Here is a 23,895-nt window from a genome sequence, read left to right as displayed (position 1 = left end):
TCACAGCCACACACGCCTGCAAGATCCAAATAGCTGTGAAAGGGAGAGGTTGTTGGCTAATTTGCTTGGTGGCAAAAACTGACCTGACGTAGTCTATTTTTGATCATCTGTATTTACCCCATTTTGATGTGACCAGCCCACGCTTCATTACAGAAATGTGTGTTTGCTTCCAGAAACCATCTTGAACCCAGCTGGGCTGCTGCATCATATATGCCATCTCCTGTGCCAGCGTTCTGAGATCCAGACACCTCTTGAGGCTTCCACACGCAGCTGCCAGAACCAGAGCAGACTGGCATTTCCGCCCCCTCGTTCAGATTGCTTATCACGGTGTTTGTGATGAGGGCGCCTTTGTACAGGTAAGTTACACTGTGTGAGTTTCTTTTCGTGACCATATTGGAAATATTAGGAAATCTTTTAATTGTTTTAGAAAATGGGGATACTGGATTATAGAGTTGAGCACTGAACCTCCTGAGAATCCCTGAGGCCCATAAACCACAAGGTCAAAACTGTTTTCATAGTTAACTGAGATGCTATTTGTCTGACTCTTCGCCCAGTGGGAGTGGAAGCTTTGTAAAGGCTGTGTGCAATGATGATAACTTTGCTCTGATGGTCATGGAGGATGGGTTCGTTACTGATACGATTTTTTTTTTTTGCTTAGAAGAACTGTGGTACAGGCCAGAGGTATAGGGGGTGAGAGGATTCACCAGAGACAGAGTGGGGAGCAGAACAAGTGGGCTGACAGGAATCCACTGCTGAGGGGAGCAGTGCGGAGACAGGAGGGGTCTGCTGTGCCCTGTATATCACTCCCTGGAGGGGGCTGGACTCCATAGCATAGCGGACACTGAGACCTAACTCCCAGGCCACTGGGGAGGTCCCTTGCCACCGATATTTTTAATTGAATAAATCTTGCAACGATTTCTCGGTGCATGTTTATAAAAGCTAAATATGAATTGCTATCCAATGGTATGTTGGTGCCAGCCTAACTAACCTGAGAGACCCAATTGCTAAATTTTCAGGGTCACATGAGTCAACCCTTACTTCTGGGGGCTTTGAAAAGAACCTGTCAGGAGTATTTATACCCAGATACTACACCTTCAGAGAGCTGGTTTAACAATAAATCCTATTGTATTTAACCACACAGGAAAGCTTTTTGGGGGGTCCTCAATAATTCTGAGGAAGCTGAAAGAGTTCTGAATCCAAACTTGACAGAACCACTTCCAGCTAAGCATCAGCCCAGCCGGAACCCAGCCTGACGCTCCCTCTGGTGGCAGAAATTAGTCTGGACATGTTGGACCAAAGGTTAAGTGAAAGTTCTGTGTGCACGAGTTGGGTTGTAAGGAAATAAGGACATGCAGAAAAACATGACTTGGCTGGAGAGCTTTAGTTCTAGATTTTACATCTTTATGCATGCAGCTTATTGAAGGATGATACCACAGGGCCCTCCCTGGTGGCACAGGGGTTAAGTCTTAGCACTTTCAGGCTCTCATCAGCCTCCGCCAGGGAGGCGCAGCAGACCTCTCCTGTCTCCCCGCTGCTCCCCTAGCAGTGCATCTCAGTCAATCTGCCTGTTCTGCTCCCCACTCTGTGTCTGGTGAGTCCTCTCACCCGCACATCTCTGGCCTGCACCACAGTTCTTGTGTGCATAAATAAATAAATCTTAAAAAAAAGAAAGATGATGCTACAGGAACATTTAAAAACATTTCACATTCTATTACTTACTTATGCTTTAGTTTTACTTCAAGTGATAGTCAGTTCCAGCGTATGCCTGTGTATTTGCATATACCTGCAAGGCAAATGTTTGGAAAGAATACACATACATACCTCTTACACATCACATCGTATCATTTAATGCTCCTGTTGAGACTTAACCCCTGTGCCACCAAGGAGGCCCAGGTTTTCTTCCTTAATGCTTAATAATGTTCACAGCACTGAAATCCACTGCTGAGGGGAGCAGTGGGGAGACAGGAGAGGCCTGCTGTGCCCTGTGGGTCACTCCCTGGCCAGGGATTGTGCTTCTGCTGCAGAGCACTGACACTTAACCTTTCCGTAACCAGGGAGGCCCCTCGCCCCCTGTCTGCAGAGTCTGAGGTCTGGTATCAGCGGTGCCTTGCACTCTGGAGGCAGCACAGGGGGCCTAGATGTGCGAGCTGAGCTCCTTTTTGGAAGACATGACTGGGAGCTCAGTGGGCAGCTTTTAAGAAAAAGGACTGGCCCTGGGCTGCAGCCTTTCCCCTGTGACTCACCTGTGCAGGTGACTCCTGGGAAGGCAGCTGTGCCATCCTCACGGCCACACGCCTGCCACAGACAGGCAGACGCCACAGAAGGTGGGCTTCCTGCAGGGTGTCCTCTCTCATGGGCAGCAAAACACAAAGGGGCAGCAGCAGGTTTCCTGCCTTTGAGGAACCCCAGGTCAGCCCGTGGGGTGCCACGGATGGGCCCCCACCCCAAGTGTTTATGGCCAGGCATGGAGGTGGGGGTGCAGGGTGGGGACCTGGTGTCAGTACCCCCAGAGCACAGTTGCGTCCACCTGCCTGAGATCCAGGACTGGACATCTCCCTGGGGGGACCTAGGGCGTGGCTCGGGGAGAGCACTGGGATGACCAGCTGGGGGATGTCCTTTCCCTTTGTCACCATTCCTGAGGCACGAGCACCTCCTCTGGGGGCAAGTGCCCTCCACCTTTTCCATCCCACCGTGCAGTTTTGGGGACCAAGCCTTATGGAACCTGTAGAAAGCGGCGGATGTCTTCCCTGAATGTCCCACAGTCAGCGTTGAGAGCGGCCTGACCCGGGGCTACCAGAGCACAGGCTCGGCTTCACCAGCCCCGCTCTTCCCTCCGGCCCCTCAGTCGCGCTCTCCTCCCTAACTAACCCCTTTACTCTCCCTTTCCCTCCTATTAGTGCCTACACCTCTTTTTTCCTTCTGTTCATTTATTTATGCATACAAGAGCTGGGGTACAGGCCAGAGGTTTAAGGGTGAGAGGACTCCCCAGCGACAGAGTGGGGAGCAGAACAGGCAGAAACACACTGCGCCCTGGGGTGTGCCCTGGGGTCACTCCCTGCCCCGCAGTGGCTTCTCAGCGCTGAGAGTAGCCCCTGGGCCGCCAGGGGCTGCTCTCCCTCCTTAAACTCGGGAGCCTCAAGCCTTGTCCGAGCTTCTGCTGGTTGAGCAGGCTGCCTGGTGGCATCTCACATTCGCCTTGCTCCGCTGCACCTGGGCCCCAGCTCCTCTGCTCTGCTGTGCACCCTGATGTCATCCCAGGCCGCGGCGTCTCCGGTGGCGGTGGGGGACAGGCTGGGTCTTCACGGTCCAGTCCCCTCGGAGGGCACCTGGGTTGCTCCGCCCTGCGTCTGTGTTACTCTGAATGTTGACTGTAAAGGTCCTTACTGTATTCTGCGGAGGAAGCTAAGATCTAACCACGTGGAATGACTCTTCACCTGTCCCCCCGAACCCCCGACACTTCCCGGAGCCAGGGATAAAGTCACATGTGCCCTTTTAAAATGATGAAAATTTAATCCTGTGTTTTCATCCTATTATGAAACTATTATGTAAACTGAACAGAGCAGGGAGGGGCTTCGAGCAGGGAGCAGGGGTCTCCTGCAGTCCTCAGACCCGCAGCCCCGTGTCCCCCACCCTCTGCTCCATACTGGTGTGACGGCCCCCGCCCCGGGCCTGAGCTGACACGGCCTGTGGGTGATAGCGACCTTCCCGCTGTCAGCTGCCGTCTCACTCAGCTGACGGGGTGAGGCGGGTGTGGCCTGTGGGGAGAACCAAGGCCTCTTTCCCTGGTGCTGAGCCTCATCTGTCAGCTTCGGAATCCCTTCGCTCGCTCGCTCATCTGCAAAGAGAATCGCCTTAGTGAGGTCCCCACTCTCCTGCCCCCACACCACTGCCCGCTGGCTGGTGGTGACAAGGGGTGAGTCCAACCTCAGGCTCAGAGGGGTCTGGAGAGAGGTGGGGTAAGATGTGTTGTTGGGGGGCCGGAAGGCGGGGTGCAGGGAGCTTGGCTTGCAGGTGACTGGGCCTGTCTCTGCGGCCGAGGCCACTCGCCCTGGCTCATGCTGGGGCACCCAGCCCACCCGCACCTGATGCCTGCCAGCAGGTGCTCCGCGCCACCCCCGCCCTGCCCCGGGAAAGATGTCCAGGCTCAGGCCATGTTGAAGCCCCTCCTCTGTGGGGCCCCATTAGCTCCCTGTCCCACACCCCAATTCAGAACCCCAAAGGACCCCAAGACCTGTGACTGAGATAAAATTTTTATTTTTTAAAAGATTTTTTTATTTTTGCTAGAAGAACTGGGGTGTGGCCCAGAGGTGTGGGGGTTGAGAGAAGTCACTAGAGTGGGGAGCAGAACAGGTAGATCTACTGAAACACTGTGCTGAGGGGAGCACTGGGGGGCCAGGAGAGTCTGCTGCTCCCTGTGGGGGTCGAACCCAGGATGTAGCAGTGATAGTGGTGAGACTTAACCCCGAGGCCACCAGGGAGGCCCCCAAGATACAGGTATTCAGCGAAGCCAAAAAATCACACAGAATACTCAGAAATCTGTTCAAAAACCTCTCATGGAGCTCCCAGTGCCAGTCAGTGGCATGTGCCGAGGGATGATGCCAGTGGGGTGCTTGCAGGGGCCAGGGCCCTGGGCACCCCAACAGCAAGTCATCTGTCACAGTGTCTGGAAGCGTGGAGCACACAGGTCACTGGTGAGGACAGCCTCAGGCCAAGGCTGGCGAGGAGGGAGGACGGTGGTGTCTCCCCCCTAGTCCCCCCACAGCCCAGATGGCAGACACCCCCCTCTGCAGGCTCCTCCGGATCTGGCGGCCGCCTGGTCCCCTGGTCCCCTGGTCCCCTGGTCCTCCCGTCAGCTGACACTGGAGAGGGAGACAGAGAGAGCCTGGGCAAGGGAGGCGGCCGCGAGGGAGGGACATTCAGGCCTGGTGGGGGCGGTGCGAGGGACGGAGGGGGGCTGGGGAGGTGAGATGGAAGGGAGAGAACGAGGGGCGGTAATAGCGATGATGGGGTGCGCGAGCAGGCAGCGCTGCTCTGAGGAGAGCGGGCCCGACCTCCGGCCCCCACGTGCCCCACGCAAGGAGGGCGGCCCTCACCCGCGGCAGAGCCTGTCGTGCCGGGACAGGGCCTCAGGGCCTCGGTGCGCTTCCGGTCTCTCAGCTTCACCGCGAAGGTCCCAGGGTGCTGGCACCCAGGGGCAGCACTGCTCCAAGCAGACCCTGAAGGTGCAGTTGCCACACCCCTGGGTCCTGCCCGGTAATAGCAGCTGTGCTTCAGGGGGCCGTAGAACTTGTCCCCGCAGCTGGCGTGAGGCTGGCACAGCAGCAGGTGGGCACCCGTGGGGGACACTGGAAGAGACAGCTGCTGTAGCCAGGCTGCAGGCACGTGGGGAGCCCCCTTCGTCCCTGCCCCCGCCATGTCGCTCGGGGGCTCACCTGGGGCTCCCTGTGAATAGAGGGGCAGGAGGATGCAGACAGCGGGGCGGGCAGACACAGCTGTGGAAGAGGAGAGGGATGAGGGAGGCTGAGGGGCGGCCTCGGGCCACCTTGGGGAGCTCAGCCTGGAGCAGGGGGCACTGAGGGGGGCTCTGTCCCGGCGAAGCCCGAAGCCCGGCAAGCTAAGGCACCTCCAGGGAAGGTTGGTCACCTGCACAGAGGCGTCGGGGTTACAGGCGTAACCTGGGGTGAGGGGTGCAGACAGGACTCTTGGAGGAAGGGGGTTTGGGCTCTGGGAACATGGCTGTCTCCGGGGGCAGGGGCTGCAGCGGGAGGCCCGGTGCAGTGGGGCGGAGGGTGAGGTGGGGCCGGCGCTGGCCTGTGTGTGTCTGGCTTGGGCGGGACCCTGGCTCCATCTTGGACACGGGTTTGGGCCTGGAAAGGGATGTGATTGGACTGGCTGGGAGCTGCGGAGTGGGCGTGGGGAGAGCGGGGCATGGGGGTGGCACAGGCTGATCAGGCTGGGATGGCGGGCGAGACAGAAGCGGGCTCCAGGCGGGGGGAGGGGGGCGCGGGGTCCTGCTTGCCCAGGATGCAGCACCGGGGCCCATCGCCCTGGTTTGGCTGCAGCGGCGTCAGGGCCGGTGGCCTCTAGCAGGTGCTTTCATCCTGGTGCGAGGCGGGGGTCACCGCGCCTCCCGCCCATCGCCGCCTGCGAGGCACGCTGCCGGGCGAGCCGGCTGGAGCGACGCATGCTGCTGTACACACGTGGACGTGCGCCCTCCGCCGCGGTGCCTTCAGCTTGGCACAGCTGGCACGGGTCCGCGCCTGGCACTGGCCCTCCCACCTGGCTCCGCTGCCCCCGGCCCCACAGCCTCCCCGGCAGACCGGTGCAGCGGGTGCTCCTGGAGCACCCTCACTCTGCTGGGGTGAGTCTGGTCTGCCCACAACTTCCACTGGACCCCGAGGGTCTGCAGGGCTCCGTCAGCTCCCTGACCGCACAGCCCCAGCTGGGGCCTACATGGCCCTGCTCCCGGCCCCACAGCTCAGCGTGTTCGCATGGCACAGTCGGGGCAACCACGTGAGACCTCCAGCCTGAGAGGTTGGGGTGAGGCCGCCAAGTCAGATCGGAGGATGCTGGAGAGCGCGGGGCCTAAGGCAGGAGGGGCCTGGGCGCTGTCCCCTCTACCCCGCCCCCCCCCAGGGCCAGGCCCGCGGTGAGGACCTTCCAGTCAGCAGCCCAGGCGGCCAGACACTGTCCAGGACGGATGAGGCTGCAGGTTAGGCCTTGAAAAGCCAGCATTTCCATGCAGTTTGTGGGGGAAAGGGAGGGCTGGGGGCAGGCAGACAGACAGACACACCAGGGAGGGAGGGAGCTTGGCAGCCGGCTCCCGCCTGTGTCAGTGTTGCCGGGCATTCCGGGGAGAAGCGCCACGCCTCCTAGATGTCAGGGGCTTGTCCCTAAGTCGCAAGGTCGGAGGGAGATAGTTTCCCCAGCACAGCTTTTTGGGGGCCAGGATATGAAGAAAATCCTCTACTTTCTTGAGGGACACTCTGGGGCAGGGTCTGAGGTCCAGGTCGCCCAGGCAGGGAGCACTGGGAGGCAGTGCCCTCTTCAGCTCTCGGGAACCGTGGTGCAGCGGGGCTCTCTCCAGGCCTCGACGGCCCCTCGGAACCACCTTGCAGTTGGGAAGTCCCTGCTGTCTTTTTCCCAGGGGAGCCCCCTCCCTGGCTGCCTTGACTCCCCTCCCCCTGGATCCCAGGCCTGGACTCCGACATGCCAGGTGAGTGCCCACAGAAGCACCCAGGCGCCCTGCGCTGCCAGCGTCCCCAACCACCCTGGGCTCTGCCCCCAGGCATGTGAACGGAGGCGCAGCTACACTCTCCAGATGGTTGCTGGTGACCCTGGAGGTGACCGTCCTATCTAGTGTCACTGAACTCAGCCAGTCCACTGTTGGTGTCACAGCCGACACAGGGAGGAACCTGAAATCCTGTCCCCGGGGATGGCTGAGGGCCCAGCCCGGTACAGACCCACTGAGGACCGCACACTGACTCTGCCAGGTCCTGTCCCAGCACGCAGACTATCCTCACACCTGGAGGGCCCCAAGAGCACAGGTATGGTTGGGGGAAGCCCAGAGGCCATGGGATCCCCTGGGGGGTGGGACATTGGAGGAACCTGCCCTGGTGGGAGATCGGGAAGAGGGGAGTGCTTGAGCTAAGGGTTCAAAGATGAGGGACTCCCTGGTGGTGCAAGAGTTAAAGACAGCACCGTCAAGCTGTCACCAGCCCCTGCAGCATGAGTTCAATCGCAGGCCAGGGAGTGACCCACAGCAGACCCCTCCTGTCTCCCCACTGCTCCCCTCAGCAGTGTGTTTCAGTGAGTCCGTCTGTTCTGCTCCCCGCTCTGTCTCTGGGGAATCCTCTCATCCCCCACATCCCTGGCCTGTGCCCCAGTTCTTGTATGCATAAGTAAGCAAATCTTTCCTTAAAAAGAAAGGATTCAAAGCTGCACCAGAGCTGGGGGTTTCGAAAGGCTGGGCCCAGAGAAACAGTGCCAGGCAGAGGGGCTGGAGGCAGCCGTGCGGGCCCTTCGTGGGTGGCCAAGAGGACTCCGGACTCGTCATCTGGGCTCTGGGCTCTGGCCAGGCCCTGCAGACCGGGTGTGGGCCAGCCGGAGGTGTGTCCTTTAGGGAGGTAGCCAGGACTGCCGAGGCAGGAGGCAGGAGCTCGGGGAAGGCGCCATCATGGCAGAAGAGCCCGCTGCGTCCTGCTCTGCACCCAGCTGCAAAGCCCTGGCAAAAGGCACCTCTAGCCCCCGGCCTGCGCTGGCAGGTGGGGCCTAAAAGAGGTGGAGAGGACACTGTGTCCTGCCCGTTTCCTGACGTCCCTGCCTTAGACTTAGTACAGCACCTTACCACAGCCCAAAGTGTCTCTCTCTCTCTTTTTATTCATACAGAACTGGGGTACAGGCCAGAGGTGCAGGTGAGAGGATTCACCAGAGACAGAGTGGGGAGCAGAAAGGCAGATCAACTAAGTACACTGCTAAGGGGAGCAGCGGCTGGGTCAGGAGAGGTCTGCCGCGCCGTGTGGGTCAGCTCCGGGGCAAGCAGGGATGGAACTCATGCTGAGGTGGCTTTAGCGTCTTAGTGCAGTGCTTTACCCACTGCGCCACCAGGGGGGGCCCCCAAAGTGTCTCTTAAGGTTCTTCCCCTTGTTCAGCTGGAGGCCTCATCACCTCAACCCAGTTTCTGCAGCTCAGTCTCAGTGCCCCACCCTCCCCCCACTATCACGCATGAACTTCTCTCCATTCTCTTCACCTGCATTTTAGTCACCTCCAGCTCTCAATGTAAAATCATCCCCAAGCCCCAAGGCCCCAAAGCTGAGGTCCTCGCCCCAGGCCACACTGAGGGCTCACGGGCCTCTCCTGCTGAGCACTCTTCATAACCCTGTGGCTGCCTTCCTGGGAGAACCTTGAAAACCAGGCCCAGCTGTGGGCTTTGGTAGTCCACAGGAAGGGAACAGGGTGTTTCAGGGGCCTGCCAGACCCTCACTTCACACATGTGGGAATCAGAACCCCTCACAAAGCAAAGTTCCTTAGGGAAGTGAAGGCGTCGCTCCGCACAGAAGCAATGAAAGCAGTGATGGGTCAGCACCAGAGGTGTGGACAGTTCCTGCTGCGCTCAGACCTGCCGCCCACCCCGTTCAAATGTTTTTTGGTTAATATTCCTGTTTCATGGGATGCAGGTTGCAAGCTGCGCGTAACCTGGAATTGCCTTCGAGCCGCTGTCAGCAGCACGTTCAGGGGCGCTGAGGTTTGCTGACCCTGGGATGTCCCGGCGGATGCATCGGAGCCTGAGGTGTTGCACGAATCTCTCCCACAGGGACTCACTAGGGAGGTGTGACAGGCCTTTGCTAGGGTGGAGGGGAGGGCAGGAGCGGGGTGGGCTGGAGGTGGAAGTCTCTGGGGGAGGGGGTTGTGGTTGCCACAGGACATGGGGTTCTGCCCCCCTCCCCCAGGGAACCTCGTCCCTGTCAGGATGCAGGGCTGGCGTAGCCCACTCAGCCTGCTCGCCAAGCCCCACCTCATCAAACGACCTGATGTGGTGCTGGGAAGTGTGTGAGTGTGGGTGTGTGTGAGTGTGAGTGCAAGTGTGTTTGTGTTTGTGAACTGCTGTTGGGATGATGTGTCAGTGGCTGAGGCGAGCTGGGGTCAGGAAGCTGACTCGTCTCCAGGAGTCAGGATCTGTGAGATGATCTTTGCTCATCACCTCACGGGCTGTGGTGGCAGCGGAAGCCCTGGCTGTCCAGGCCTCAGCAGGTCACTGGTGCTCACGCCACAGACCAGGAGGGCTTCCTGGTCACGGGAAGCCAGGGAAAGGCACAGCAGGCTTGGAGCAGGTGAGAATGCCGGGATTTTGTGTGACGTCACCAGAGACACAGAAGGCAGCAGGACAGCCCTGCCCTCGGTCTCCTCCCGGTTCACAGGGACGTTCGTAACTACCGTTGTGATAAATTCCAAGAAAGGAAATAATGTGGAGAGAGCAGATAGGAGCTCTCTCACCTCTGAGGTGAGACCAAAGAATAGTGGAAAAGACAATTAGGGTGGGGGAGCATTTTAGGACTGGCAGCATCGAGGAGAAGAGCCAAGAGTCTGGGTTGTGTTTAATCGTGTCTTCTTTATAATAAATCACCACTTCATTGCTCTTCTCTCATTGTTGATACAACAAAGGAAACAAGTATTTTTTGCTCCATGACAAGACTGAGGAGTTTTTACACTGGCTGAATGAATTATTATTATAGCAAGATCAAACAAAGGCAGCAGATGAGTTCAATATTTAAAAATTCAACTACCTAAAACACACAGGGAGTAAATCTCATTCCTCCGTTCAAAATAAAGATATGGCCCCGTCTAAAATGACAGTCACGGAGTGTCATTTTAGGCTGACAAACTACAAAATAAATAAAATTCTAACAAAGGAAGATTTCCCCCCGCTTGGCTAAGGATTACGTTCTTAATATTGTTCAAGAATTCGATGTACAAATAATTCCTGCCTGTTTACAACAGGGTAGCTGAGTGCTTTGTACAAAGGCAAAGTGCACATTTCCTGAATTTTGAAGCTTCCGCTCTTTAAAACTTGCAGCAGGTACAGTGCCCTGGGGGCCTCACCCCGCGCCTGCCAGGGCAGCAGGGACAGCCTCTGGGACCCCCAGCCGGGGCTCCCGCCAGAGCAAGGCCAGTCTGGATGGGTGCTCTGGGTCTCGGTGAGCCCTTTGCACCTCATCCTCGGAAAAAGTGGCTCCCTGTGGAGGTGACCTTCAGGAAAGGCAGGGTCAGATCAGAGTGGTGGCTTCCCAGGGTCCAGGGCGCCCATCAGGAGTCCCTGAGGAGGTGGGAGATGACCAGGCGGAAACCACAGGAACGTTCCAATTCACAGGATGTTTAGGAGGGCAGGTGGGGGCGGGGGCGGAGGGCTGCATGTTCGCCCCTCAGTAACTAGGAACCCAGCACCGGCTGTGTGCTGAGCATTCTCTGGGCCAGACCCAGCGGGGAGAGAGCAGAGGCTGGCCCCGGTGTGCGGCTTCCCTAGCTGGAATGGGAGCGTCTCAGTCCCTGAGGCTGCACAATAGCTGGGGTACAGGCCAGAGGTGTGGGGGATGAAAGAATTCACCAGAGACAGAGTGGGGAGCAGAACAGGTCATGCTGCAATGGCTGGTAATAGCTTAGTGGCACTGTCTTTAACCCTTGCGCCACCAGGGAGGCCTCCGTCCTGGAAACCTTGCGTGTGCAGGGCCTTGGGGACATCCAAGTAGGGGTGGCAAGTGGACAGGTGGGGAGACTCGGTCCTGAGAGCTCTGGGCTCCATGTGAAATTCTGGGTCATTGGCATTTCGCTGCTGGCTGAAGCCATTACCTGGATACAGTCATCAGGCAGAGAAAATACCGTACTAGTCTAGAAGAGAAAAGTCTGCAAGAAAACCAAAGCCCAGCCAGAGATGGGAGGAAAATCAAGACAGTCTTGTGCCACAGAAGCTAAAGGATGTGAGCATTTCAAAAAGGAATTGGTCAACTATGTGGAACTCCGCCCACATACCGGCTAAGTAGTGGCATGGCTGAAGATTAAAACTATGTCCAACTATGTAACAAAAGGTACCAAGACAAACAGCTAATCACTCTACTACAAGTTAGACCCCTACATCATGCTATTTAATAGAAGTTCTAGGCAAGGGGAAGGTCCAAGAGTAAAAGACAAGATAACAGTAGTCTTTGAAAATAGGTTGATAATCTTGGTGTGGAAAGATCTTCTTAAGACAGGAAACAGGTAAACCACAAAAGATTTTTAAACAAACTGGAGGAATAGGCTTGCAGCATGTCTCACGGACCCTGGGGTAATATCCTTCTACAACAACCCAACAGGAAAATGGTCAAGAGTGTTGAATATCCAGCTCAGGAGAGCCTGAGGCCCAACCATTGACCCCAAGTCACTGAGCGACCCCGGAAAACAGCTGTGTCCCGATGTCGTTCTGGAGTTAGTGCGGGGTCCCTGGGTTCACTCCGGGAAAGGTTTCACCAGAGCTCCCCTCTCAGCGGCACACAGCGAGTTCCCCAGGCGAGTTTCTCCACGAGACAGAGACTCAGTTATATTTAAAGTGCAGGTTTATTAGGAAAAAGGACAGAGGCATACAAGAAACTTGCATAGCCATAAATGGGCAGGAAGAGCTGCCCCGAAGGGACAGGCTTGCTGACAGGCCTGCACGGTCGCAGGGGGCGGCCTTAGGAGAGCGGCCTCCGCTGAGGGGGTCAGTGCAGAGAAGTCCCGGCAGGTGCAGGTCACGGGCAGGCAGGAGGCTGCTGCCCTGCAGAGGGAGAGAGCGGGTGGGAAGAAGCACCTGCAGAGGCACAGGGGGGCAGGACTGCCGTCCCGTGCCAGGGCAGGGACTGCCCTGATAGAGTCCTTTTCCCTTTCGTGGGGGTGTGGGGGTGTGGGGAGGGGCTCACTCCTTTGTGGAGCGACCTGTTTGCTGCTGATTTTAGATGACTATGTGGAATCCTAAAGGAAGCGGGACTCCACAGCGGGCCGTCTCCGTCCTTTACCCTGAGGTCCGACACTCCCTGCAGCAGTCTGCTACTGAGTCTGCTACTGCGTGGGCCTTATGCCTAGTGATATGCCTCGATTTCTCTGGCGGGGTTAATAGTCATGCTAATCCCTTCTGCCCCCACCTCCTTGTGAGTCAGGTTTTAATCTTGTGATGTCTTCAGTTTTTCTATTCTTTTTCCCCACCACTTTGCTTCACTTCTGTGCAGGACGGAGCAGCCAGAAGCACCCACGTAAAGCATGCTGCTTTCTCCCAAGATGCAAGTGCCAGACCCCGTAGCACTTCCATGGCACCGTGAGCCAGGCATCTTTTAAGGGCTCAACCCCTTCAACTCATTTAATCCCACATCGATCACAGGAGTTGGGTCCTTTGTTTTACAGAAACCCCTGCTTTGTGCGTGGGGAATACAGAGGCACCAGAAAATGACTCCAGGAGCCGGAGCTCATACATGGACATGGCCAGGACTCAAGGGCCAGCAGTGTGGCTCTGAGTGTGGCCCTGCCCGTGCCGGGGTTCAGCAGTGACTTCCCCTTCTCCAGCCTCAGTGTACTCAACTGTGAATTGATTTCCTCTTCAGTTTGCTGCAAGGTTAAATAGCATCGGGCCTGGGCCAAAGAAGTGTTTTTAGGAGAGGAGCCTTATTGTTGTAGACCCTGCAGGAAGAAGGAAGAAGGGCCCAGCACCCCCTTGCCCCACCCTCACTTGCACCTCTCAGCCGCCCAGCTTAGGTGTCAAGTTCCTGGTGAGTTGCCAGGAGAACTGAGAGAATTAACAGAGGAGACAAAGCAGGGCAGGGCTCCAGATGCGGAGACTTCCAGAAACCGCAAGCCCAAGGGCCCAGGCCCATGGCCAGCCCCCCGCGGCCCCCACGCGGTTGGCTTGCGTAAGGGCCGGCCAGGCGTGCGCTTCCTCCTCCCACCTCCACCAGACTGACCGCACCGCATCCTGTTGAGGTCCCTCCAGAGAAGGAAGCAGAGTTTGGGGTTCCCTGTGACCGGCGTGGGAAGTCCTGTCAGGGAGTGAAGTAAGATCTTCCTGCTGCCCAGGCCCAGCGGATAAAGGTGCGGCCAGCCAGCCGCGCGCTCCTAGACCCCCGGTGCCCGCCGCCATGTCCGGCCTCCGCGCGCCGCTCGCCTGGGCCCTCCTCGCCTGCCTCTCCCGCCTCGCGCTCGGGCAGCAAGCTGTCACGCCGGCCTGCTGTGGCCCCATCGTGCCCCGGCGCGAGTGGAAGGCCCTGGCCTCCGAGTGCGCCCACACCCTGAAGCTGCCGGTGCGCTACGTCGTGGTGTCCCACACGGCCGGCAGCAACTGCGACACGCCGGCCTCCTGCCTGAGGCAGGTGCAGAACGTGCAGCACTACCACGCACGCACGCTGGGCTGGTGCGACGTGGGCTACAAGTGAGTGTGGAGGGAAGGCTGGGGTGAGGGCCCCTGCTGGGAGGCCACGGGGGAGGGGCAGGCGGCGCAAGCGACTGTGCCAAGATTGAGGACACAAGGGCTCCTCCACACCGGGCCTTAGCCGAAGGCAGAAAACCAGACTGGTTAGCCCTGGGGCCAGGTGGCTGAGCGGTCCCCACCCTCCGCAAAGCCAGTGGGGTGGGGGGCACTTGCTTGGCCAGGCCAACACATGCAAATCACTTGCATGCTGCCTGCCCTGGGTTGGAGACCAAACGTCTCTGGGCACCTACCTGTGCCCGGCCAGGTGCCAGATACAGGGATGGGGGTTGGGTATCAGTGCCAGTGGGGCCTAATGGGAGAAACAGGTAAGAAAGAACAGATGGCAGATTCAGGCGGTGAAGCAATGGGGCTAAGGAGCCCAGCGACCCAGAAGCCGGGCTCTGGAGGCAGAGGCAAGGGACCGGCTCCACCACAGTGGCCCAGAGATGGCTGGGGGTGGGGGGAGTACAGCCAGCAGAGAGGGGGTACAGCAGGATGTGAGGTGCAGTGGGGAGAGGACAGGTGTGAAACCAGGAGGGGACAGGACCGAGACACACAGAGAGAGATGGACCATGGAGAGGCCCTTGGTGCCGCCCGCGCGGGAAACCAGGTGCCATGAGGGGTGTGAGCTTCTTGGGGGATAAGACACCCCCTCTGGCTGCTGTGGGGAGGACAGATCTCAGGTAAGGGCAGAACCAGGGGCAGACTGGAACTGCTTCTGGGGGTTATCTCAACACCCGCCCCCCGCCCCAGCCATTGGCCTTCTCAGGTTCTAGAGGTTCTCAGGTCTTGGTAAGCATGAGAAAATCGCCCTGCTAGAAATGCAAACTCCCAGGCCCCACCCTTAGCAAATGTGTCAGTGGGGCAAGGCAAGCAAGGCCCAGGAGCCGGGACCCTCTCGGAGGAGATTTGATTATTCAAAGAGTCCAGTGTCAAGGTTTTGTTCCCAAGAGTGAGGGGCCCTGTGTCTGGCAGTTTCCAGGAAGCCATGACGATCACGGGCTGGGCTTGCAGCTTCTGGCCTCCATCACCTTACGGGGAAGCAAACTGCCTTCTCAGAATTTAGCTTTCAGTCTGATTCAAACCTCCTGGACCACCTTTCCCCTGTCACCTTGCGTTCTCTCTGAGCCTCAATTTCTTCACTGCAAAAGGGGCTCCTGGCTGTCCCCACCTGCTGGTGGGCGTTGAGGCGTTAATGACAAGTCAGCTGACTCCATTTAGCAGACAGACAGAACGCCCTCAGCAGTGTGGGGTGGGGGTGGGGGGGCTGTGGCAACAAACCATGCTGTGGTCGCTCACTACAAAACTAACCTCAGAGCCAGGTTCTGAGAGTCTGGCTTCCTGAGGGGTGGGCGTGGGCCCCGACATGCGAAATCAACATCCAGTTCGAACAGACCCAGACTGCAGGGCTGAGGGCGCTCAGATGCTCGCCCTCTTGTTAACCCTCTGCGGCAGTCACACTTCCTCCGTGGGCCACGGCAGGTGAGTAAGTCTGAAGAACCTGGGGCCGGGTGGGACGCTCAGGCAGATGCTGGACCTCCAGGGCTTGTTACGTCCCTGATCCGGGCCCCCCAACCAGGTACCCCAGCAGGACAGGAGGCAGGAGCAGGTGGGGGGGGGCTGGCATAAGAGCTGCTGAATGGACGCCTGAGAGGCAGGAGTCTCTGGATGTGACTTTGGCCAAATCACCCCTTTTTCTAAGTCTTGGCTCCCTCAGCTTAAAGTGAATTACCAATGGCGCCTGTCTGGGAGGACAGAAGTGAAGATAAAGGACATCAGGAGCTGAAGGAAGGCCGTGAGAAAGCTAGGGGTCAGATGGTGGAGCTGAGGGGCTCCATGGGTGAAGATCCTGGCTCTGCCCCCAACTGGCTGTGTGAGCACAGGCAGCTGTCTCCCCCTCTCTGATTCCCCATCTACAGAGTGGAAGCTTAGTGGCTCACAGGATTGGTGTGGGCACCAGGGCTGCACCGGCATGTGGCAGTGCCATGTCATTGTTACTGTGGAAGTCAGGGGTTGAGAGGGAGGCTGGAGAAACAGTGACTGGTAGGTAAAGATGGGGGAGCTGTGGTGGAGGAGGGGGGAGTCTCCTCCCTCATCAAGGCCCCCTCACTACCCACACAGCTTCCTGATCGGAGAAGACGGGCTGGTGTATGAAGGCCGGGGCTGGGACATCAAGGGTGACCACTCAGGCACCGCCTGGAACCCCATGTCCATCGGCATCACCTTCATGGGAAACTACATGGGTACGTGGCTGTCCAGCTGGCGGGGATGGGACTGACGCGGGGCCTGGCGTAGGGCACAGCAGGGTGGGAGGCTGTGGGGGTTCCGCAGCCTACAGCTTGGTGGTGTGGAACACAACTGCCTCTCTGAGCCATGTCCCCCTTAGAGGCCAACCACTGTAGCTTAAGGGTGGGGGCTAGTTCTTCACAAAAGTGCTCAAGCCTTAGTCCCAGGCACCAAAGAGGGGTTTGGTGTAACAGCAGCCAGGGTGGGGAGCACCCTGAGGTTTGGGAGCGGATGAGGGAGGGTAAGTCATAATCCGACAGCTGCCTGCCCCAGAGGCCCATCCACATCCTGGCGGGCTTACAGCATGACCCCCTCTGCCTTCCCTGGGGCAGTGCCGTCATTCTCCCCTCTCACAGACAAGGAAACTGGCAGCACGCAGAGCCTGTCACTGCTGAGGAGTGGCAGCTGGGGTCTGCCCTCTGGGGGCACAGCTGAATCCCTAGCCCTTTCCAGAAAGCCCCAGCCTTATTCCTGCCTCTTGCCTCCCCAGAGCGGTCCCCGCCACCCAGGGCAATCCGGGCAGCCCAGAGTCTGCTGGCCTGTGGGGTGGCTAGAGGATCCCTGAAACCCAACTACGAGGTCAAAGGCCACAGGGATATTCAACAGACACTCTCTCCAGGGGACCAGCTCTACGAAATCATCCGGAATTGGCCGCAATACCGCGAGTGAGGCCCCATCTCCCGCCCCTCCTGTCCAAAACTCCACAGCCTCGCCCTTCAATAAAGGTGCAGCTCAAACTGTCCCGAAGCATGCCTCCCCCCACATCCTCCTCGTCTCCCAGCTGTCTGTCAGTCTGCGGGTGCTCAGAACCCAGAGGCCCCGACCCTGAACCAAGACCCCAGAGATCCCAGCTTAGAAGCAACATCACAGCTCAGAACCCAGAGGTCTCAGGTCAGAGCGCAGGAATCAGCACCAGATCGGCCCAGACCCCCAGACAGCGGCACAGGGGCCCTCCTGGGCAGCGAAGCATGCTGCAAGGTGCCCCAGTTCCTCCACACAGCCAGACATCCTGTGCAGACCTTCCGCTTGGATCCCCTTGAGGACGGGCTGCTCACTACCACGTCTTAGACCCCTTTGGAACCTGAACCCTAACCTGCCTCCCAGTGACAGATGTACCCAGAAATATACATAGGTGCCCACTCCACCCCCCACCCATCAGTCATAAGCTGAGGGATCCCAAGGGCAAATACATTTATTTACAAAAACCCGCACTCATCCTCCCTCCCAGCATGCAGTGCCTGGGGGAGGGGGCGGGGTCAGGGGCCCAAGCACCTGCGACCCAAGCACCAGGATGGGGCGGGGCCTGGACGGGCTGGGAGGGCGAGCAGGGCCAGGCCCCGCCCCCTGTGAGCTATTGGTGGGTGGGGCACGAAGGGCAGCGCTTCCTCTTGGGTCACGACCGCGTGTCCAGCCGGTTCATGTACTCCTGCAAGGCCTTCAGGCGGGCGTCTATCTCGGCCATGTCGGCCGCCTGGTGGTCGGAGCTGTACTCTGTGAGAGCAGACGTGCGTGTGGAGGGCTGTGAGGGTCTGTGACCGCTGAGGGCGATGGAGTCGGATCTGCCCTCCGTATCACCCCCAGTGGGCTCTGGAGCAGTGGAATCCCAGGCTCACCTTTCATGGGGACCCAGTTCCCCGAACTGGCCAGGCGTCTCTGATGGCGGCCGCGTTCCAGGGGGGTAGACTTCTGATGCATAGGAGGCAAGAAAGGGGATCACGTACCATCTCTCTAGTCCAACCCCAAATCCCACCGGGCATTCTGAACCTAAGGACCTCAGGAAAACTAAGGGCTGACGAACCTCCTGGGCACCTCAGTTTCACCAGAACCCGAGGCGGGGAACCATTACCAAGCCCAGTTACTGATACACAGGCGCAGAGGCTAAGAAACCACCTGCGTCACACTGGGCCACTCATGCTCAAACCTGAGGCCAGAGGTGATGTTCTTAACCAGCGTCCTCGCCCCTCACTCTCCCATTCTCCCTTCCAGTCCAAAGGTCCCTGTGCACGGGGGCATTTCCGGAATGCTTCTGCCATGCGCTCTCCCAGAATATAATCATGGGAAAAGGGAGCAGCGGCTCCTGGTCTCGGTTTAGTGCTGCTCCTACTTCCCCGAGACCGCAGGAAAGACACTCACCATGTTGGAGCGGGTCCAGGTGGGGCTGGGAGGCTTCCCACGGAGGCGGGCCCTGGGGAGGAAGCAATCCACGACCCATGGAACGGCTCTTTGGCACCTCCCACCTAGCCCTTAGTGATTTCAGGGCTCCAGTCTCTGCCACCCAATTACCCTGCAAAAGACTGTTTCCAGTCTCCCCAGACACCCGATTGGAAGCGGTTCTTCCCCTCCATTCCAAGTTTTACCCTCTGGGGAGGGATTCAGAGAAATCCTCAAACTCGCTGCAGGAGCTGGCGGAGGAGCAGCGGCTGCGGAAACTGTCCACTAGGAGAGAAGGTGCGCGTGAGCCTCCGCCCTCCCCCATCGTGTCCCCGCCGGCTGCGCTCCAGCCCAGTTACCCGAGGAGCTGCGGGTCCGGTTCCGGGAGCGATCAGTCGCATCCCCTCGGCCGGTCAGGGCAGCGGGGCCCCGGGTCTGGCGAGACCAGGTGATGGATGGACCGTCCCCACTTCCTCCACTGCCCAATCGGTTCCTCTGCTGCTGCTGCCTGGGGAGCAGTAGGGAGAGGCTTGCCTGTGCAACCAACTTATGTGGGAAAGGCACCCTTGCACCCCTGGGGTTACAGCCTGGGCCTGTGAATCGCTTATGGTCACACAGCCTAAGGAGAGTAACAGCAGGAGGACGAGGGGTGGTTGTGGGTGGGAGACAGGTAAGCTAGGGTGGTGGGAGTGGTAGGCGGAACAGAGGAGACGGAGTAGTTGGCAGGTGAGATAGACAGAGGTGAGGGCAAAGGTCAGTGGGATAGACCCGCATGGAAGAAATGAGCACTAACTTCATTTTGATCTCTCTCTGCTTCTTCTCCTTGGCTTTCACAAAGGCTGTCGGGTCGAAACGGGGCACACGACCACCTGGGAGAGGGAGGTAGAGAGAGGCAGAGGCTGGGGTCACACGATCACACCCCCAACACCCTACCCATTCCTCCTCTTCCACCGGCAAAGCCGCAAGGGCACCGACCTGAGGGTGAGGGCGAGGGGCGGGTAGGGCGGCCTCGACCCCGGCTCCCGCGGCCGCTCTCCCGGGAAGAGGAGCGCGCGGCGCCTCGGCCACGTGACGTGGAGCGCTCCCGGGACGTGGAAGTCCTGTCCTCCCGGGCCGGGGGCAGGGGTACTGGCGGAGTGCGTCTTCTGGGGACCCAGGACCCTCTGTCAGTTTTCCCCAGGCCCGGCCAGCTCCTGTCCCTAGCCTCTTCCTCCAGGTCCACCCACCATCCGCTCTGGATAGCCGCGCCCTCACACACAACACTCATAGGTAACTTCTCGCAGGTAATGTCTCCAGCTCCTCTCGGGGCCTTCAGAGCCCTCCACCCACCGTACCCCCGCGGAAGAACGCGTCTGTCACTGCTCCACAGCCTCACGTACACCCCTTCGCCGGGTCCTTCTTCCTGAGGTTTCCCAGAGCACCCTCAGGCCCCTCCCAATTTGCCACCACTCTCATAAATGCTAATAACACCAACCGGAGCCCCACACCTGCTGGACAACTCCCTTTCGCTCAATACACCCACGGCCTGCTCCTGCCTGGCCTTCTCCAGTCTCAGCCCCCACAAAGCCGCTTCAGGCCCCGCCCACGGCCCCAAACCACCTTCCAGAGGCCGTAAATCCACGAAACCGCGCCTACCCTCCGACTACACGCCCCCAACTTCATTTCCCAGGGCTGCGCCCCTCAGATCCTGCCCACCCACTCTAGTCCCTCCCAGCCCTCCCCAGGCCCCGCCCCTGCCCCCTGCGGGACCACGCCCACCCTTGGCCACGCCCCTCACCCTCTCCTATAAATGGCCAGCTCGGCGTTCAGAGTCTTGAGTCGGGCACGCAGGCTTCGCTCAGACGCCTTGACTTCCTCAAGCTAGGGAGAGGATTAGAGGATTCGGGCGCAGAGAGTCACCTGAGGCCGTGGTCCGCACCCACTGGCCGCCCCCGCTGACCGGCCAGCCCCCTCACCTCCTTGGCCAGGCGGCGACATTCCTGGCTTCGGCGGCCGGACCCACGGTGCCCGACACTGCGCTCTTGCCGTAGCTCCAGCTCCAGGCCACGCACAAGCCCGCGCAGAGATTCGGCCTCCTGGCGCGCCGCCCTACCGGCCAGCGCCTCCTCTCGCGATCGGCCCAGCTGGGTCTCCAGCTCGCGCTTCTCAGTGGACAGGCGTGACACCCTGCGAGAAAGGTGAGAGGGAGGGCTGGGGCGGGATGTCGAGGGGAGGCTGGCTCTCGGGGCTTATCATCCTCTTCCTGGCATGGGGGTGGGCAGGCACCATCTCATCTCCACAACAAAGGGGTAACTCGACTCCCGTGGAGTACGTGGGCTCACCATCTCCAGCCCACCTCCCCCACATGAGGCACCTGGCCACATCACCACCACCTATCCCACAGGAAGTGTAGGTTTTCATTATAAAAGACATGACCAGTCTGTCTTTTATATCCTGAGATCCTAGCCCTGAGGTCCTGGCCCACCCCTCCAGACAGGCCTTGCTGCTTCCCACTCGCCAGGGCTGTGTAAAATAGCAAACCAGTCCAGGTCACTACTTTGCGCAAACCTTTCCTTGACAAGATGACTGTACACAGAGTTTTTACAATGCAAACTTACAGTGCTGCACACCTAAAATGTATGTATCATTACCACTGTTAGCTCAGTAAAAAATACCTTAAAAAATGACTGATACACACTGCTAGATACACTGCTGCACAATCTGTAATGACAGAGGGTGGAATCAAGCAGAATGCACATCAGTCGAATGTTTGGGGCATCTGCCCTAACTGGAATATTACACAACTGTAAAAAAGGAATGAGGCAGACAGTTCTGTATTCTATCACCAAGTGATGGCCAGGATATAAGTTTAAGAGCAGCCCAGGCAATGTTATGTATGTCTCTCTTTTTGAAAAAGCAAAGAGGGGTTGTAAATTATATACCTATGTTCATATTTTAAATATATATAAAGATTAGATCAAAAACAAAACAGGTATGTTATCTGAAGAAGACAGAAATGGGCCTGTCTAAACGTATATGAAATTCTTTTTCAATTTTGACTTTGAACTAAGGAAATATTTTGATTTAAATAAATTGTAACAAAAGCAATCCCTACCGCTTTAAAAGATACTGGCTCAAACCTAACCTAACTGCATGTCAGAGTTGGTGGCCTCTGGAAGGAGAATTATGTTAAGGGCCCTAAACAGGAAAAACTACTTGCTCTTAACAAATGGAATAATAGCCTAAGGGCAAAAAGAACCATAGCCACAGCTTAAACTCTACTCAATACTCTTACTAGGATTAATGGAATTATTAGGATAAAGCATGGTAATAATTCATGGTGTTATTAGAAATTAAGATTTTCAGCATGAGAAAAAAGACAAATCAAAAGTTTTTGATAAACAGACATTATTTTTCTTATTCTGAAAATATAGTTCCTGGTTTTTCTACTCACAAAATGCCTAAAAGCAAGGTCAGCTCAGTGACAATGAAATTAAAAACAAAAACAAAAACAAAAACAAAAACAAAACAACCAGAGCTCCTTGGAGAAATGACTCATGCCAGTTCTGAGGCTGCACAAGCAGTCTAGACATCTTGACAAGCCAAGAAACAAGGCATGCATCCAATGCGGTCAATTCAAAAGGACACAGGAGCTAAAGTGAAGGCTTCTTTCTAGTGGCTAAAGATAAAGACAATAAATATGTGTGTCAAAAAACATCTGCAGAGGGCTCCCTGGTGGCCTAGCGATTAAGTCTCATCACTCTCACTGCTGCTGTGGCCTGAGTTCAACAGCCCAAGCGGGGAGTGGCCCACAGGGCGCAGCAGACTCTCCTTTCCTGCCCACTGCTCCCCTTGCAGTGCATCTCAGTAGATGCATCTGTTCTGCTCCCCACTCTGTCTTTACTGAATCCTTTCAATCCTGCACCTCTGGCCTACACCCTTCTTCTATGCCAAAAAAAAAAAAAAAAAAATCTGCAAGGAACAAGGGTCAATAACAGTAATAACAAGGAATAACAGCCTCACCCCTGGAACCTGAGAATGGAATCTTCTATGGCAAAGCAGGACTTTATAGATCTAATTAAAGTAAGAACCTTGCAATGAGGCGATCATCCCAGATAATCAGAACGGGCCCTGAATGGAATCACAGATCCTTCTAAGAGAGGCTGAAGGAGATTAGATACAGAGAAGGCAACCGAGCTGCAGTCCGCGGTCACACAGAACAACAGGAGCCACCTGCAGCCAGAACGCAAGTCCCCAGAGCCACAGGGACCCTGCCCAGAGGGGACCTTGTTCTCGGTCCAGTGAAAATATTTTCAGGCTTTCTGTTCATTTTGCTGGCTATGATAACAATGCCTGTCTTTTAAAACATGGCCTTATATGTTAAAGACAATTGAGTGTTTATAGGTATGTCTAGGGCTTGCTGAGGGGAGGGGGAGGGCAGAGACCAATGATGTGGGCAAATGTGGACACCCCTTGCTGCTGGGCACATGCACGCACTTTTGCATGTGAAGGGGATCTTTTCCCCGAGCCTGGGGAAGCCAGGCTCTCCAAGGAACTTACTTCACTCTACTTCAGCTAAAGTCCCAGCACCCTCTCCTCCTCCTCCTCTGCTCTTACCAAGCTTTTCTGTGCAGAAGCAATTCCCCGGGGATGGATGGCTTTGTCCTCAGTGGGGCAGGAAGGGTTCTGCTCATCCTTCATGTATCACCTCTCCTGAAGCCCGGCTGGCTAGGTCACATCCTCATTGCTCTCTGTGCGTCCCCTTCCCTAGCTGCCATCTGTCAGTGTGATTACCCGTTCTGTCTGGATTCTCTCCCATGTGGACAGCCTCTAGCTGTCCGCTCGCTGTGACAACCGTGGCACCCATCAGGCTGCCTGTGTCCAGCTCTGCTTCACTCCTTATAGGCTGGGTGGTCTTGGGCAGTTCCACTTCACGTCTTTAGGAAGGTGGTAACCATACCTGTGTAAGGTGGGAGGAATCTAAGAGTGTGTGAACATGTGGCACCGAGTAAGGGCTCCTTACTCAGGAACATTAACTAGCACTGTATGAACTAACAGATGTTCAGGAAATTAATTAACAAATGTTAGAAGTCTTTGCAAACTCCTGAACGGCTCCTTGGGACAAGGACATTAAGCTCCAGGCCAGCTGTGGGCTCTAAAGTCACCCTACTGGTGCTGAGGTTCGCTCAGTGTGGCAGAGGGCGCCACCTGGTGTCCTGTCTGGGGAAACAGTCCAGCGGGCTCTCTGCCACAGTATTCGGGGTGCCTGGGAGACAGTTCTTCAGAGACTCTCTGGGCCTTCGTTCCTGCTCCGTAAAATAGGGAATATATAGCAGCACCTATGTAAATCCTGACTGTGCTGTGGGCGGCTTCACTAGGAGCCTGATGGGGCCATACGTAGCCAGCTGAAAGGAGTGTTCCAGGCGGCGGGAACAGCATGTGCCATAACTTGTGTCAGATGGGAACGCGGTGAGAACAGGGGACTGGAAGAGTGAAATCCTGAGAGGATTAAATGA

The 23,895-nt window shown here is 57.3% G+C and overlaps 2 protein-coding genes across 11 annotated transcripts in view; one reads left to right on the top strand and one right to left on the bottom strand.

The window, feature by feature from the left end:
* Positions 1-12,074: 12,074 nt before the first annotated feature.
* CCDC61 (coiled-coil domain containing 61) overlaps positions 12,075-23,895 on the bottom strand; it is a 21,844-nt gene continuing 10,023 nt past the window's right edge. For 5 of the 10 annotated variants that reach the window (XR_001146155.1, XR_001146157.1, XR_001146156.1 and 2 more), the window contains 11 exons: positions 20,356-20,566; positions 20,178-20,260; positions 19,376-19,545; positions 19,194-19,269; positions 18,760-18,908; positions 18,607-18,685; positions 18,383-18,434; positions 17,863-17,935; positions 14,215-14,273; positions 13,082-13,535; positions 12,075-12,286 (listed from right to left, as the gene is read on the bottom strand). Coding sequence is in view for 2 of the 10 variants with exons in the window: in XM_012733784.1 (XP_012589238.1) it covers positions 13,251-13,535; positions 14,215-14,273; positions 17,863-17,935; positions 18,383-18,434; positions 18,607-18,685; positions 18,760-18,908; positions 19,194-19,269; positions 19,376-19,545; positions 20,178-20,260; positions 20,356-20,566 (1,237 nt within the window). In the remaining 8 variants the exon portion in view is untranslated. The other 5 variants (XR_001146161.1, XR_001146160.1, XM_012733784.1 and 2 more) reach the window with 5 other exon arrangements.
* Positions 13,533-16,992, top strand: PGLYRP1 (peptidoglycan recognition protein 1). Its single transcript, XM_004693960.2, has 3 exons — positions 13,533-13,924; positions 16,085-16,206; positions 16,740-16,992. The coding sequence occupies exons 1-3, from the start codon at positions 13,635-13,637 to the stop codon at positions 16,916-16,918; spliced, it is 591 nt and encodes a 196-aa protein (XP_004694017.1). The 5' UTR covers positions 13,533-13,634; the 3' UTR covers positions 16,919-16,992.

This window comes from Condylura cristata, unplaced genomic scaffold, assembly GCF_000260355.1.
Source record: "Condylura cristata isolate star-nosed mole 26May11 unplaced genomic scaffold, ConCri1.0 scaffold00041, whole genome shotgun sequence".
In the NCBI taxonomy this organism is placed as follows: Eukaryota; Metazoa; Chordata; class Mammalia; order Eulipotyphla; family Talpidae; genus Condylura; species Condylura cristata.
The sequence above is the reverse complement of the archived record's forward strand: the minus strand, read 5'-3'. Positions and strand labels throughout refer to the sequence as shown.